General features: G+C 49.0%; 6 protein-coding genes across 6 annotated transcripts, besides 5 other annotated features; 3 read left to right on the forward strand and 3 right to left on the reverse strand.

Annotated features, from left to right (window-relative positions):
* Positions 1 to 151: 151 nt before the first annotated feature.
* FPSE_00344 (uncharacterized protein) lies at positions 152 to 1,842 on the forward strand (the record flags this gene model as incomplete). Its single annotated transcript, XM_009253464.1, has 2 exons — positions 152 to 1,713; positions 1,770 to 1,842. 2 exons carry the CDS (start codon positions 152 to 154, stop codon positions 1,840 to 1,842), a joined length of 1,635 nt encoding a protein of 544 aa, XP_009251739.1.
* A 22-nt stretch (positions 1,843 to 1,864) lies between these two features.
* Positions 1,865 to 3,707, reverse strand: FPSE_00345 (uncharacterized protein; the record flags this gene model as incomplete). The annotated part of the gene is made up of 3 exons (XM_009253465.1): positions 1,865 to 2,018; positions 2,066 to 2,178; positions 2,226 to 3,707. The coding sequence occupies 3 exons, from the start codon at positions 3,705 to 3,707 to the stop codon at positions 1,865 to 1,867; spliced, it is 1,749 nt and encodes a 582-aa protein (XP_009251740.1).
* A 1,064-nt stretch (positions 3,708 to 4,771) lies between these two features.
* FPSE_00346 (uncharacterized protein) lies at positions 4,772 to 5,877 on the forward strand (the record flags this gene model as incomplete). The annotated part of the gene is made up of 4 exons (XM_009253466.1): positions 4,772 to 4,779; positions 4,934 to 5,182; positions 5,288 to 5,302; positions 5,355 to 5,877. 4 exons carry the CDS (start codon positions 4,772 to 4,774, stop codon positions 5,875 to 5,877), a joined length of 795 nt encoding a protein of 264 aa, XP_009251741.1.
* Positions 5,606 to 5,630: a microsatellite.
* Positions 5,759 to 5,813: a microsatellite.
* Positions 5,878 to 6,112: 235 nt separating the features above from the next.
* Positions 6,113 to 7,081, forward strand: FPSE_00347 (uncharacterized protein; the record flags this gene model as incomplete). Its single annotated transcript, XM_009253467.1, has 6 exons — positions 6,113 to 6,208; positions 6,262 to 6,287; positions 6,340 to 6,378; positions 6,438 to 6,466; positions 6,519 to 6,664; positions 6,722 to 7,081. The coding sequence occupies 6 exons, from the start codon at positions 6,113 to 6,115 to the stop codon at positions 7,079 to 7,081; spliced, it is 696 nt and encodes a 231-aa protein (XP_009251742.1).
* A 387-nt stretch (positions 7,082 to 7,468) lies between these two features.
* FPSE_00348 (uncharacterized protein) lies at positions 7,469 to 10,030 on the reverse strand (the record flags this gene model as incomplete). The annotated part of the gene is made up of 4 exons (XM_009253468.1): positions 7,469 to 7,613; positions 7,664 to 9,735; positions 9,813 to 9,880; positions 10,003 to 10,030. The coding sequence occupies 4 exons, from the start codon at positions 10,028 to 10,030 to the stop codon at positions 7,469 to 7,471; spliced, it is 2,313 nt and encodes a 770-aa protein (XP_009251743.1).
* A 649-nt stretch (positions 10,031 to 10,679) lies between these two features.
* On the reverse strand, positions 10,680 to 12,525 carry FPSE_00349 (uncharacterized protein; the record flags this gene model as incomplete). The annotated part of the gene is made up of 5 exons (XM_009253469.1): positions 10,680 to 10,993; positions 11,047 to 11,461; positions 11,519 to 11,979; positions 12,035 to 12,360; positions 12,419 to 12,525. The coding sequence occupies 5 exons, from the start codon at positions 12,523 to 12,525 to the stop codon at positions 10,680 to 10,682; spliced, it is 1,623 nt and encodes a 540-aa protein (XP_009251744.1).
* A 487-nt stretch (positions 12,526 to 13,012) lies between these two features.
* Positions 13,013 to 13,051: a repeat region.
* Positions 13,052 to 13,198: 147 nt separating this feature from the next.
* Positions 13,199 to 13,220: a microsatellite.
* A 505-nt stretch (positions 13,221 to 13,725) lies between these two features.
* Positions 13,726 to 13,759: a microsatellite.
* The last annotated feature ends 2,248 nt before the right edge of the window (positions 13,760 to 16,007 follow it).

Here is a 16,007-nt window from a genome sequence, read left to right on the forward strand (position 1 = left end):
AGGGCCCCTAAACCCACTGAAGTCCACTGTAACTTAAACATCAACAAGACATTCCATCGCACCTCTCATCAACACGTGTCAAAACACCACCCGTGATATCTTTATTCCTTTCAACACATCCTGCCATTCATTTCATCACCAAAGCACAAAGATGGCTCCATCTCCTGCAAATGAGAGCCCTCCGGCACCCTCATCACCGTCGATGGTCAAGGGCGCATCGCTGCTCATTATCCTCCAGCTCGCCTCCCGTCTGATAACTTTTATCGCCAACCAACTCCTTCTGCGCTATCTCACAGCTCCTCTTCTGGGCCTGTCGACGCAGCTTGAAGTATACTACCTCTCTGTTCTCTTCTTCGCGCGCGAAAGTTTGCGCGTGGCGATCCAGCGAAGGGATGCTGGGTCCAAAGCGAAAGAGGAGAGCCAAGCAGTGGTGAACTTGGGATATCTCTCTATTGGCCTGGGAAGTCTCGTCAGTTTCGGTCTCGGATGGGTGTATCTTGCGTACGCCACCGAGGCGACTCTCTCAACGCCGTACCTTGTTGAGTCGCTATACCTGTACGGATTGGCCGCCATGGTTGAGTTGTTGTCCGAGCCGTGCTTTGTTCTCATGCAGACTCGACTGCAATTTGGTACACGAGCTGCTGCAGAGGCTATTGCGACGTTTTTGCGATGTATAGTTGTTTTTGGATCGGCAGTTTGGGCATCCAAACATAGTGATATTGGGGTGCTTCCCTTCGCTCTTGGGCAAATCACCTATGGTGCTGCACTGCTCCTTGTCTACTTGGTATCAGGACATCAGCTTGCCTCCTCGATCGGCTTCTCTCTTTTCCCCAAAACCATTGCCTCAAAGGATAATCGCTTCTTGGGATCCATGTTCGATAGACCCACGATAGGCCTTGCTGGTAGCATGATGGCTCAGAGCGTGGTCAAGCATCTCCTTACTCAAGGCGACACATTTCTCATTTCCTTGCTTGCCTCCGCCAATGTTCAAGGAGCGTACGCACTCGCAAACAACTACGGCAGTCTTCTTGCCCGCCTCCTCTTTCAGCCTGTTGAAGAAAGCAGCCGAAGCTATTTTTCTCGGTTGCTTTCATCGGTGACGCCCGTCAAACAAGGTGATAAGCCGTCACCTGTTATTACAGAAGCAAAGCAAAATCTGTTGACGTTGCTCCGACTCTATATACTTCTATCGTCAGTCATCATCAGCCTTGGACCTTTTGCTGCTCCGCCTCTTTTGGCTATCGTAGCTGGCAAGCGGTGGGCTGGTTCAGGGGCTGGAGACGTCCTTGCGGCGTATTGTTTCTATATCCCTTTCCTCGGCTTGAACGGCATAACGGAATCGTTCGTGGCATCTATCGCTACAGAGACCGAAGTTCACGGACAGTCTGTCTGGATGGGCGCCTTTTCTGTCGTCTTTGCTAGTTCAGCTTTCCTGTTCATGAGAGTCTACCCTCTCGGCGCCATCGGTTTGGTGTTGGCCAACATCATCAACATGGCGTGTCGCATCACCTGGAGCGGAGCATTCATCAAGCGTTATTTCAAACGACATGGAACTGAATTCAAGATCAAGAGTCTACTTCCCGAGAGCACACTAGGCGTCTCAGTCGCTACAGCCATTCTTCTCAAGCAACTAAAAATCGCCGACAACGCGGATCCACCGATCAAATCTCTCGTCAAGATCGCTGGCTCGGCCATCCCATTATTGATTCTCATGTACGTCTCTAAAATTCCAAACATCGGACTTTTTGAACAAATCTAATTCATCGCAGCCTGGTCCTCGAGCGCCGTTTTATCCTTGAGTGTCTAAACTCGGTCCGCGGTCGCAAAGCCGCCAAACAATAGTGCTTTTTCCATAATAGTAATTCTAATCAAATGTGATCTTGGTGGACTTTGCGTTCATGTCGACATCCTTGAAAAAAGCGCCGTACATGTCGTGAGCCTTCTTCTTAACGGTGGTGCCGAACTTGAGGAGGTCCTCGGGCACAGGCTGGTTGGCACCTCGGAGAATGTTGACGAGACTAGAAGAGTAAGCATATGTTCATGTGTCGATGCGTGATGTACTTACGAGCCGGAGTGAGACTTGTCCTCAACAGTGAAGAAAGTAATAGCCTGGCCGGTCTTGCCAGCTCGACCGGTTCGTCCGATACGGTGGACGTAGTCCTCAATGGTTAAGGGGAACTGTTCATGTTAGCGAATGTCCAAGCAATCATCCGATGGGAACGTACTGTAACGTTGATAACAAGCTTAACCTCGGGAATATCAAGACCACGAGCAGCGACATCAGTGGCAACAAGAACAGGGGTTTGTCCAGACTTGAAAGCTTCGAGACTCCTTGTTCGCTGCTCCTGTCGCAAATCACCGTGAATACCACCAACACGGATACCCTTGCGGCTCAGGAAGTTCTCAATACGAGTGGCCTCCTTCTTGTACAAGCAGAAGACCAGAATACGGTCGTTCTTCTTGCTGCCCTGTTGGTGCTCCTTCAGGACCTCGAGCAGACGGAACTCCTTCCCTCTGGGCTCAAGAACCTCAACACTCTGTGAAATTCTTGCGTTGGCCTGGAGCTCAACAGCTCCACCAGCAGTCTCCTTGCCACCGGATCCAATGGCGATCTTGACGGGGCTAACCATGAAGGTGGCTGCGAGCGTCTGGACCGACTGGGGCCATGTAGCCGTGAACATGAGTGTCTGGCGCTTCTCGCGAGGAGGGCAGGAGCTGAGAATCATCTTGATATCCTCCTCGAAACCCTTATCAAGCATGCGGTCAGCCTCGTCAAGAACGGCGAAGGCTGAGTGGCTAAGATCGACAGTTCCATCAGACATGAAATCCTTAAGACGACCAGGGGTTGCGACAATAATGTCAGCACCACGGTTGAGGAGGTTTCGCTGGTCATCCTTGGAAGCACCACCGTAGAGACAGACACACTTCATTCTGTTGAGAGCCGCAACGGAAGCCATCTGCTCATAGGTCTGCATGGCAAGTTCTCGTGTAGGCGAAACAATAACGGCCTTGGTGTGCTTGTGCTTGAGAGCAGAGATAGCCTCAACACAGGGAAGCGCGAAAGCCATGGTCTTTCCGGATCCTGTCTCAGCGACACCAATCACATCACGGCCGGAGAGGGTGAAAGGCCATGAAGCGGACTGAATGGGTGTGGGAGCCTTGTAGTTGGCGAATGGCGAGGGCTTCTTCTCGAGGAGGTTTGTAGCAGGGAGCTGGTGGAATTCCAGGACGGGGCGAAGAGTGACGGTCTCGGTCTTGGGGTCGGTAATGTGGATTTCGTTCTTGGAGAGAAACTCGTCAATCTCAGCTTGGGGGACGTTAGAGAGCGCAATGGTTTGGGTGTAAGAGCCGCTTGAGGGAGCCTCAGAGTTAGAAGAGGATTCGGTGATGGTGGTCTTCTTCTCCTTCTTGGACTTCTTCTTGGGAGCCTCCTCAGAGACTTCGGCAGCAGGCTCAGCAGATGCCTCAGCTTCGGCTAGCTTCTGCTTCTTCTCCAGCTTCTTGGCCTTCTTAGCCTTCTTGCGCTCCTTCTCGGCAGCGCGGTCAGCATCAGAGTTCTCAGCACTAGGCTCAGACTCTTGGCTCTTCTTCTTCTCCTTGCGCTCTCGCTTCTCAGCCTTTAGGCGAGCCTTCTCTTCGGAGTCGACCTTGGTCTTCTTGGTGGGTCGGTCCTCGCTGTCAGCGAGGGAATGCTTGGTGGCAGCCATCTTGAATGATTTAACGTATTGAAGCGACCAGGAACAACTTGCACGAAAAGCGGTCGATGTTATCGCAGAATGGCTGGGAACTTGCGACGCAGAAAATTGGGTGGGATAAGACATGTCGGGACAGAAAAAAAAAGTGGCTTATCGATAAGCAACCCGCCTCCAGAGGGCCCACTTGACCTGCATCTTATTCCACACAAAGACTCCACTTAGTACTTTACAACCCAAGTTCCTATAATCGGAGGACCCTGAAATCCAATATCGAATTGTTCCAAATTGGCTTTTACTTGGACAATATCGCCTGGAAGATGATACCACAATATTGAACTGCTTGCCATAAATCTCTTTATGATACATTGTTCCCTTCGTGACCGAGTTGGGTTCACAGTTCAACCAGTCGGCGACACGTGTGTCCTGTTGTGTCTTGGCCATAGGAACCATCAACTCTCTAAACGACAAACTACATTTCTCAGGCTTTCGAGTGCGTAACGATACTGTATGCTTCTCCACCAGCCGATGTTCAAACAGGACGGGTGTCATACCTGTAGAGCTGTCACAAGAGCTTCCGTGATGCAACTTCCCGTTCGGCTATGGCAACTTGGATTGAGTTACCATGACGCCTTACTTACCGGGCAATGCAAGAGAGTTCGAAACTGGTTTGGCAGAGTCGATCACCTTCTATCCTTATGCTGAACTAATCTTTGAGGCTCAAGTCCTTGACCAATGAAATAGCGTACGTTGTACTATTTCGCCTCAACGGGTTCGTTGCTTCTAGTATTGGACTTCTTCACGGCCGCCTCAGTACTAGTCGCGATCCCTCTTCGTCATGTCTCTATCGTATCTTATGCACGAGTATGCTGTGCTGAAAGTCTCAACTCGTTCACGACGCGGCAGATGGCATACAAGTGTACGCCGGCCCCAGTTACAATGGCATCCATGTCTTGGATTCATAACTTTCATAAGTCTTACGGATATCTTTTAACGGATATGGCAAGCCAAGGTCTTTGCTCGCCCCCTGGTCGACCTGATATCTATGGTGTCGGTGTTCGTGCCGCATTCTACACGCAATGGCTCGGTACGTTGATCATGGAGTACGTCTCTGAAGGCGACCTTTCAGATTTGCGCTTTATCAGCCTCTCCTCATCTGCAGTTGCATCAATATCCCTTGTTATTGGGATAGCACACAGCGCCTTGGCTCCGCTTGATATCTACTTTCTGCTCCTCTTTAGTATGGGCTTCTTTTTGTTTCTGATGCCATTATGCATCTGGCGCGTGATAACAAGATGTCAACCACACCTGGACCCTTTTTTACTCACAAATGAATTCCATGGGACCTTTTACTATCTTGTCGCTCTCACAATACTCATGGCTACTTTGTCGATGGGAACATGGTATTACACTGTCTTTCTGCCACATCTAAGCCGCGACTGTCGCGATATTGTATTCATGCTCGGGCAGGTAAACTTGGAAAGTAGGGGGTATGTTATAGTCGGTGCGGTTTTCTACATCGGAGTTCTGTCCAGTATTGGCGGATTTATCTTTCTAAAAACTTGTTGCACTCCGATAACTCATCAAAGTACCAGGAATAGGAGAAACAGGTACGAACAGCTTCCGCTCCATCGAGCTTACAAACCTGCTAAACGTTACCAGGACAAGAATTATCTGGCGTCTCAGGAAACTTCGTCTCTTATCTGGGTTCATGATATTCACCCTTTTAGTCATTGCCATTGAGTTTCCCATACAATGGAATCATGTTCGAGGCGTCTATGACTTTGCGACCATTACTCAGTTACTTCCCTTCCTCTTCTCAGTCGGTATATTTCTACGCTCTTGGGCACTCTATGCTAGCAGCGCCAACACAAGGGAGGGCGATGCTAGAACAAGACCACGTCCGAGTACACCGTCGTCGTCGTCGTTGTCGTCGTCTTCATCTCCATCTTCAAGTGGCGAAATGGTTAACGTGGTACGAATCTATCGAGCACGAAGTCCTAGATCGTATTATCCATATGGCTATTATCCTTATGGCTATGGACAATACCAAGACGGAAACCCTTACAACTACAACAATGACTACTATAACAATAACTACTACTACAACAATTACGAAAATTCTTCAGAGGAATCCCAAGAGCCGCGATGGCCTCCAGGAGTTTACTACAGTCGGCGACCATAGATTGACGATTTTTAAATATAATTACATGTATCATTCTTTATCCATCAAATCTCGAGGTGAAGGCTCGGTGAAGCTCGGTGAACCCCGCCGCACAGACCTCAAGTAGATCGGACGGACCTTCACCCCGCAACCGTAAGTAAACAAAACTGTCCATCTTTAATTCCAAACCCGCAGCTTTCCATCGCTATTACCTAGAATACCCCTTTTTCGACAGATACCCACGGAAACACACAAAATGTCGTCGAAAGAAACATCAAAGAGCAAGGACAAGGATAAGTCCAAGGTCCACAAGCTTTCTCTCAAAGGCAGCGCCCGTCTCGTCGCCGAATTCGTACGTCTACAGCTTCCCTTGTAACTGCGCGAGAGTTTTCTAACGGTCTACAGTTCCAATACTCTATTCACAGCATTCTGTACGCGAAACCTACCAATCGATCGATGTTAACTTACTGACAGCTTCATTAGCTTCCAACGAGGAGTCTACCCAGCAGAAGACTTTACAGTGTGCGTCCACCCAACGATGAATCCCGCTTCGAATCATTCGAACTAATTATATAATCCAGCGTCAAGAAATATGGCCTCAACATGCTAGGTAAAAGCGCATACTCAGGATTCCGCAATTTCCAACTAACAACGATATCCAGTCTCGGCTGATGACCAAGTAAAGGCATACATCAAGAAGATCATGTCCCAGCTCGACAAGTGGATGGTCGGTGGCAAGATCTCCAAGCTTGTCATCGTCATTACAGATAAAGACACAGGCGAACACGTTGAGCGCTGGCAATTCGACGTACGGCCTTCCCTATTCTCCCTGATTTGCATCACGATCTGACACAAAGAAAAACAGGTCCAAATCTTCCAACCCGTCAAGAAATCCAAGTCCTCAAAATCCGCACCGAAAGACCAGGAAAATCCTGCTGCTGGAAGCGCCGCCCCTGCCGCACCCGAAAAGACAGAACCCGAAATCCAAGCCGAAATCGCTGCCATTTTCCGCCAGATCACTGCGTCTGTTACTTTCCTCCCACAACTCAACGGCGACTGCACATTCAACGTGCTCGTATATGCGGATGCCGATAGCGAGGTCCCCGTTGAATGGGGCGACTCTGATGCCAAGGAGATTGAGAACGGCGAAAAGGTCCAGCTGAGAGGTTTCAGCACGGCGAACCACCGTGTCGATACCTTGGTCAGCTACCGATTCTCAGATTAATTTTTGGCGTGGTGGAAGAAGTGTAAGAGACGGACAAGTTGTTGTTTATGGGTTTTCGGTATATCTCAGGAATGATCATCCTGAAAGGCGTTACAAGGCGCTATAAGGAGTTTGTTTGTCCATATTCAATGTTCGGCGACTGCGATGGATTTGTACGATACGTTATCAGGATATCTTGTTATCTAATTCATGCATACGAAACGGCTCCATCATCTTAGCGATGTATGCCTCGTCTAGCCCTTTCTAATCTTTCAAACTAAAACAACGGCATGGCATACAGCCTGCTTCTCACCAACCACGCGCCATTCCCCGTTTGATGCAGCCCAACACATCAGCAAATCATCCTATTATACGCCTCACCCGTTTCTGTGCTATTGATGTTCTCGACTAGACTCGCTTGAAAAAGTACACATACGCAAACTTGCGCATCTCGTCAACATCATGTGCCTCGACAACCTTCTCATCGTTGAAAAGGACCCAAGTCGGGACATTGGCATCTCCTAAAGCCTTGCGGATGAAGGCAACATAGTGTCTGGATACCGATTAGCAAATCAACGATCACTATTGTTGAGAAATACTTACCCAGCATGAATACTGGTGCCTTTGTGGCACACAATTGACCTAAGCTGGAAGGTTGCTGGCAGATCAGCGCTTCCAGCTGGCTCCTTTGTTGCAGAAGAAGCCCCCTCGGCGGGAGCATCACCATCCCCTTGATCATCAGGGTGGCTGAATAGCCATTCTACAGCTCTCTCAAGGTCGCCGCCAGTCTCCTTCAACGCCTTCTTGGCTTGTGGAGCACCAAAGCCCATGGCTCCGAGCGTTTCGATCTTTTCAGGATCGGCAGTATCAGCCGCTCCGGTTTGAGCACCCAGATCAAGAGGTGCATCAATATCAGGATCCTCCATATGTCCAAACAGCCATTCCATGGCGGTGTTGGCGTCAGAGTTGCCAGTGGCATGGAGAGCGCGCGCGCAGCGGTTGTAGGGGAATCCCATGGCTTCCAATTGCGACATGGCAGTAGCATCAGGCTCAAACGCGGGTGCCTTGGCCTCCGGCTCATCGGGCAGTTGTTCCTCTCCGGGCTGCAATCCCTTGGAAAGATAGGCGTCCAAATTGAAAGGCTCGTCTGGCACAAGGACAGGGACGTCCACCTTGATTGGAACCCAGTTGGCAACAGTCATCTTTCGCGCGTTAACAACCAGTGTGTCCGGGAAAGTCTTGAATAGAGATTGCTTGCTAAAGCCATCCTTGCTTCCGCAAGCAGAGCATGTTAACTCGACCTTCTCAGCAGCTGTGAAGTTATCAAGGCACTGTGTAAGAGACACAGGCTTGTAAGCATCTGGGCCATCCGAACCTTCCTCGCGAGGAAGCTTTTCCAGGGGAACATCGATGAAAATGTTGTCCTGCTCGTTGCTGCTGTACTTAACCTTGTGGCAACCAAGGCACTGAAGTCTTTGTTCGAGCACGAAGCGGAAGGGTTCCGTAGGGTCTTTTCCATCAGGATGAGAAGACCTGGTAATAAGCTTGAACAAATGCTGGAGAAACTCGAGCGCATCCTGCTGTCTCATCGTAGAAAATTCTTCGTGGCCTCGTCCGATAAGGTGCTTGAGCATTGCGGGTGCCAGGCCCTTCTGGTGTGTGGCAGCCTCTCTAGCAATCTCCGAATACCGTCCTGATAAAAGCCCATCAGCTACTTTTCTCAGCTGAGTCTCGAGGTCGGCAGCAGGTTCAGGAACAATAGGAAGGTCGGCGCCAGGTTGGAAGTATCTTGATTGGAAAGAAGGCATATCGAACAAACATTGAACGATACTGGCGAGATAGCAACTGTTTCCAAGGTTCCTCAGGCCAATAAGACCAGGTCCGAGTAAGGGCTTCAGTTTCTTTCCATCTTCAGTAGTCATGCTAAAGTCCCATTTGAGGTTCTGTTCAATTTGCATCTCGGTCAAGCTCTTCTCGGTCTTTTGGCGCTCGGCAAGCACGATGCCCCAGTGGTTCAAATGCTCGCCCAGCTTGTCGTCGACTCGCTCATCGTCGCATTTGTAGCAATAGATATCTGCGGTACCCTCGGGGGTGATTGATCCAAGCTTGACGGCAACCCCATGGCCCGATTCGTTTGAGTGTGCAAGGGCATGCGAGTTTCCATCAACGCCACCCATCTGCTTACGACCGCACCCTAGGTTACCACATTCGATACAGAGCCAAAGGTTCTCGGCCAAATCGCAAGCATAGCAGTGGCTCAGGTCATTTTGCTCGATCTTCTTCGAAGGTGCTTGCTGAAGCATCAGGATATGCTCACAGCTAGTCAACTCCTGTTCCCAAGCCTTGACCTCCTCCTTTCGTGAAAAGGTATTGGCCTTGAGGATAGCGTCAACCATGGGAGCAAGCTTGGGATTCGTCCGGTCGAGCTCGGTGTTACAATCGAGACACTTGACGGCCAGTGCTGTGTCGTATCTATCCTCTTCTGTTTCGGCGGCAATGGCCAGCTTGGACATCTTGGCAGGCGGTTCATCTCGTTCGACGACTTTTCTAGTGCGGCGGATGTTGAGGGCGAGAGGATGCTGGGTTAGCGCATAGTGAAGTCTATCATGGTTTCGGTCGCCGGCACAACCTCCGTTGAAGCACTGCAGACAAACATTGAGGCCAGCAGGATCATCCTGTCAAGATGCGAGGTCAGCAAGCGATTTGCGATGGAAGTCGATGGTGAAGGGTAAAGCGGGTGGGATGGCCTTACAATCGAGTCAAAACATTGGGTGCAGTCTTCGCGATAGACGGACTGAGAAGGGTTAGGGGGTGTCAGCCCTATAATAGCGAATGTTAGCTTCTGAATCGGCGTGTTGAAACGGCTTCGAAGCTTGTCGCAGCTATCATGACCCGGTCGATGGTAGATCAAACGGCGGGGTTGCTTTTAGCGGTTGACGTACCGATCAAGTCGAGATGCGGGCAAGCCATTGTGAGTGATGATGGGACTTGTCTCTGTTTTGGGGGGAAATGATCAGATAATGAGAAATATAAACGAAGTGATGGCAATTTGTACAAGTTGATGGATGTGGAATCATGGAGCAAAAGCGTAAGAGGGAAGCTTTTGACAGGTACAATGCAGCACAACAGGCAACTTGGGTTCCAGCGCTGCGGGTCGGTAACACACGTCACTGGAGCTCTGAGCTGCCTGGGGAAGGCGGGGCAGTAGATGAGTCAGCAGCATGTGACCCAATTTCTTGTATGATTCCATCCTAGACTGAATGAATGTTTTGGTGCTGCGGATAACAACTTCCAACATCATGATTCCAAATAGCAATATTGTTAAACATCAGAATTAACAAGTCTAAGCGACTATACAACTGGAACAACTCTATACATTTTGAGTTGATTACCATAATATGCAGTCTTCCAAGTAAATAAAACAGCAACACGTTGTGACTTGGAGACTGACCTACCCGGGAGTCATGGTGTAAACTCTACAAGCAGAGAGAAATCTCAACATAATCAGTTGATTCAAAACATATCTGGTATTTCATCGATAATCATAATCGGCCACCGATTAGGCAACACAACTTCCCACCTCAATAATTCTTATACACTCCTTCACATCAACATTCTCTTAGGCCTCGTTCTTTTCGTTGTGAGTAACCTCTCCCTGGTGATCGTTTCCACCAAACATCTTGCCATCTGCCCCCGAAACACTCTGGCGGTGCTCCCAGGACTCGCTAGGCTTCCACTGCTTGGACTTGCTAGCGACACTGACTTCATCGTATAGCTGATCAACCTCCTCAAGGGACAGACCCTTGGTCTCGTAGATGAAGAAGTAGACGAAAGCAATACACAGGAAACAGCAGCCGAACCAGATGAAGAAGATCTTGGACTGGAGGTTGGCCTTTCCAGAGCCGTAATCGACAAGGTAGGGAGTAGAATAAGCTGCAACGTATTAGTGGCATGACCAGAGAATATTGTTGGAGCGAGTAACATACCGATAGCCCAGTTGAAAAGCCAGTTAGTGGCAGTGGTCATACTGAGAGACTTGGCACGAGTCTTGAGAGGGAAGATCTCGCCAGTGACGACCCAAGCCAAAGGACCCCAGGTGGAGGCGAAGAAGAAGATGTAGATACAGACGAAAGAGACAGCAGCCTTTTGGCCAGCCAGACTCTTGACAAAGATGGTTCCGTCATCATTCTGGCCAGTGGAGAATGTACCGGCCATGGCCACGATGAACTGCGAAACACACATGCCGACAGCACCCCAGAGGAGAAGAGGTCGTCGACCCCATTTATCGATGGCGTACATTCCAGGGATAGTAGAAGCGACGTTGATGGCTGAAGTGATCATGGAAATGACGAAACCGCTCGAGATACCAGAGTTCTGGAAGTACTTGGTACCGTAGTAGAACTAGAAGCTTGTTAGATATGATCCATGAAACTCAATCTTTTGAAAGGGAGTAATTACAATAAAGTTGATACCAGTAAGCTGCTGCAGAGCCTGGAGAGCACAACCAGTGAACTGACGCTTCAGAATAGGAGGCTTGAAGCAGTCGAGGTAAGAGGACTTTCCAATGCTCGTCTCGTACTCGTGGTTGGCCCTGACCTCGGCAAGCTCAGCCTGGATAGCGGGGTGATCAGGAGTGAGACGACGGATTCTGGAGAGGGCCTTGGCTGCGTCTTCATGACGATCCTTCTTGATGAGGAATCGAGGAGTCTCGGGGAGGATGATCATTCCACCGAAGAGGATGATGGAGTATGCGAACTGGACGGCGACGGGGATACGGTAAGAGCCTGTGTCGTTGCGGCCACCTGTTGCGTTGTTGACGATAGCTGCTAACAAGAGACCGATTGTGATGGCCCATTGATATGATCCGACAATGGCACCTCGAATCCATTTAGGAGCTGTTTCGGACTGGTAGAGAGGGACTAGATGGTGTTAGTTATGTCTCTGTCATCTCGTTCTCGTATGTTGAAGACTTACTAATAGCAGAGATCTGACCAACACCGAAACCAGCAAAGAATCGGCCAGCCAAGAACAGGGGAATAGATGTAGCAGCAACTTGAAGACAAACACCGAGGTTGAAAACCCACGTAGCAATCATGAGACCAGGGCGACGGCCGATGTAGTCAGTCATGAAGGGTGACGACAGAGCACCGAAAAAGGTACCAGCGGAAAGAATCGAGACAATTCCCGATTCCTGAGCTGTTGTAATGTTCAGGTGGCCCTTGGCGTCTTTGTAGCCGGTGCTGAAGAGGCTCTGCCAGTATGGCATGGCCAGAATACCAGAGATGGTACCGGTATCATAACTGTGAACAATACGTTAGCTTGAGTTGTGATGGATTATCGAGAACATGGGAAACATACCCGTAAAGAACACCACCAAAGGCGACGAAGCAACCGATGGCGATAGCAGGCCATGTCTTGCCAGCCTCCTCGGGCTTGCCGAGCGATGCCCTTCGAAGAGTGTTCATTTTGGAGGTTTGGGCTCCCAGCCAAGGTTTTCAACTGAATATGCTGCAGCTTTGTAGCTTGGGAGGAACAAAAGTGGAGGAAAGCAAAGCAAAGCTCAGTGATGCTTTGTTTGTTATGTATGAGTGACCTGGGACGAGAAAGTCTGTTGCACATGTGGGAGATTGCTCCCTTTTAAAGAAAAACGAGGTCGGTTGATCCCAGAAACAAACAAGCTTTGTGATATGTGGCCGCGAGCCAAACGGCCACAATCAAAGCCAAAACTCAATGGGCATAAACATGAGGGGGTCGGAGGGGAGCTCTCTTTCTGGTAGTGTGCGGATTGACCGGCTAGTGGATGGAACAGGATAGCTAAGTTAGCAGATGCGGAGTAGCCGCACCATCAACTTGTGATAAGGAAGCTAAACCAACAACCTACTAGAGTCGGTACAGTAGTGGGTGAAGCTGGGGTTGCCACTGGGTGAGTGAGATTGTGTGGTTATCCGACATGGGGAGAGGAAGAGGGAGGAAGAAGAGGAGGGGGAGAGGATAATTTGGTGATTGGTTTAGCAAGGATCTCTTCTGCGAGAGTGCCTGGAGTGTCAGGGCATCCATGTCGTCAATGGCGAAGTTGACCATCTGTCTTGAGACGCCTCGGCCGCATTGAGCCCGATGGTGTAGGACTAGGAGTAGAGGGGAGGAGGAGGAGGAGGAGGAGCTGAGGAGTTAGGCCTCGGGCTAAGAGTAGAAAAGACGGGTATATGTTGGCGTGTAGATGTTGGATATAGCTAAGGTGAAGAGAGCTACCTCCTATGCTATAGAGATGCAATGCTATACACTTTCCTTTTAGACCTCTTCTTCTGCTTTTTCTTCTGTACACTCGCACGCAACTCAAGGGTTGGGTGCCGTTCCCCCGGGCTTAGCATGTTTGTGGAGTAAATGTTGGAGAGACCTGGAGAATAGAGAATAGAGACCAAAGCTAATGTAGGAAATGCCGGGGTTGAGAGTGGATCTTGACCCGAGCCAAGACCCGGGCCAGGCCGGCTCGGCGACTCAGGTGCTGAATGCTATTACTCTTTTAGGCAAGTCCATATTCTCTTTGCCACCAAGGTAGCATTATCGCAGCGACAAGTAATAGCTTCTATTCTTAATGTTAACATCATGTACTACCTATAGCCAAGTCAAAGTCTGGTTTTGCTTACTCTCCAACAGAGTCGTCAGCTTGTATGTGTGTGTGTGTGTGTGTGTGTGTGTGTGAGTTGGCTCTGCACTGGTGGCATGGACATAGTCTCGTATGTCAATTATAGTACGCGCGCAAAGACCACCGAGTTCGGGCCTTTTTTGTGAGAGTTTTTCGTTTCTCTCATGATGGTTGGAATCACATCATAGAGCGTCTCGTTTAATCGTCTGGAGCGTGCCTGTGACAGAAAAGTAATTTCCTCTAATCATGCAGATGTGACATTTGATCAACGCGTCCCACCTACACCATCACTCGCCTCGCCCAGATTTTATTAATGCGGCGTTGCAAGGCTGAGGAGGTCGTTCATTGGTTATTCATAGAAGCATGTAACCCTTGTTTATGGGTCTAACCTTGACTGTGCTACTCTTCCCTTCATCTGCAAGGCAATCTCCTTATGGCTGCACTGAAGGCTCTAACCTTAACTTTGTTGCTCCCAAGTTACTGCAGGACATTAACAAATTACAGTGTCCTGCGTCAAGTTGTTGTTGTGGTAAACAATACACGGACCTATGACCATACCAGTTTGGATGTCCCCCTGACGAACAAAGCAAAAGACATCAACTCAAACTCGACTGATCAGTGGCTGATCCTCTAACCAACTCGGCTCACAGGCTAACCTAGTCACTTCCCCATCCCCATCCCATCACCCCAGACATCCATCCCTCAAAACCCCGCATCTTGGCTCGACCATTCATTCTATCACTTGATCGATCCCTCTCCCCATCTCCAACTTCTCCCCAGTTGTCGGACCGGTAGCCTAACCCTGACCCTGGTCTAGCGCAACTCGCTTAACGGTGCCACCAATACTGCACCGTTCTCGCTCGCTTCAACGGTTATCGGCATCAGTAAATGGAGACATGTTGGAGTCTGGGCATGTTCGATGTGACTCAAAAGTGACAGTCTCTTGGGTGCAAGTCGGCGGTATTATGGAGCACGCTTTGCAATTCAGTCCAGGGTCGAAAGATCGACACTGGCCGTTAAGGGGGAAGAGACGAATCATAGATTGACAAACCGTATTACATGCAGATGTTGTCGGACCGTTGGGATTCTGACTTGAGACGACTGTAACCTCAAGTTGCAACTCCAGCACCTCCGCAAAATGTGCTGTAACTGGGGATGCGTATTGTCTGTGTGTTTGCTTATGCGGGTCAAGATAGGCGATAACTCCAGACTTGAGCATTTCAAAACCTGGAGAAGAAACTCCGCTATCCTGGGGTTGAATTGCGTATAGCAGAAATATCATATTGCAAAGTTGCAAGGATTGTTTGTCTGTGAGTGGAAAGTCATCTTCGTTATTGTGGAGTGATATCGAAACAATAGAACAATACTATTTTACAAGCTGTCTAATTGCTGTTGCATTTCTGAGATAATATCACCAAGAGTACTGCTCATCTGATGGACGGTTAATACTGTGTGTCCGCCTTTAATTAATTTTTACATCTTGTGGCTACTAAAATATTGCATTTCAATTTATACTGAAGGCTATATTATGAGAGAACTCGATGTCGATATTCACATCTTTTTCAACTACTTGAGATACCACGGCTCTATCAAATATGGTATTGTCCATTACAACAGATAGATACATGCCTTGTATGGCAAGTTTGTATTTAATAAGCTGTTCTCCAGAGTTCTGCCTGGGGTATGGCATTCAATATCATTTCGCTAGCACTGGCAAACAGCTGTCGCTGGCAAGCACTGCAAACTCCAGGCAAACAAATAATGGCATTTACGCGACACAAGCAGCGCGCTCCTACATTTTCATTTCTTCTTGATCTCCCATAGCTCAACCTGAATTAGAGACAACATCAACAAGTACCCGTTCCGCTTTGTTGGGTCATACCAAAGGCAAGCCTCTCACCTCATTTGTTAGTGCTCGAGCGACTCGGCTCTTTTGTCATCTTTATGGTATAATTTTAGAATACGTATCGCTAACTCTCCTAAAGACCAGCATGGAGCACATCACCACTGAATGTACGCCCGGCTGCGATCACACTCTTACCGCTGAAAGCTTCTCAAGCCACTGGGGAAAAGGCTGGGCCAGTCGCGAACTGGTTCTATCCGAGGTGGAAAAGATCCTCCCATCGTATGAACAGGCCAAGGCCTGCATGTCACGCCAGGGTGTTCATGAGCTTTATTTATTTCTGAAAACATCCAGATGGGTTAGCACTGCTTCCAGGCTGTCCTTGAGTTGTCAAGTTAGACTTTGGTCCCTTCATTTTTTCTTTAGATCTATAAGAGAATAAAGATAAAACCCCAAGTAAT

The sequence above is a fragment of the Fusarium pseudograminearum genome, chromosome 1, assembly GCF_000303195.2.
Source record: "Fusarium pseudograminearum CS3096 chromosome 1, whole genome shotgun sequence".
In the NCBI taxonomy this organism is placed as follows: domain Eukaryota; kingdom Fungi; phylum Ascomycota; class Sordariomycetes; order Hypocreales; family Nectriaceae; genus Fusarium; species Fusarium pseudograminearum.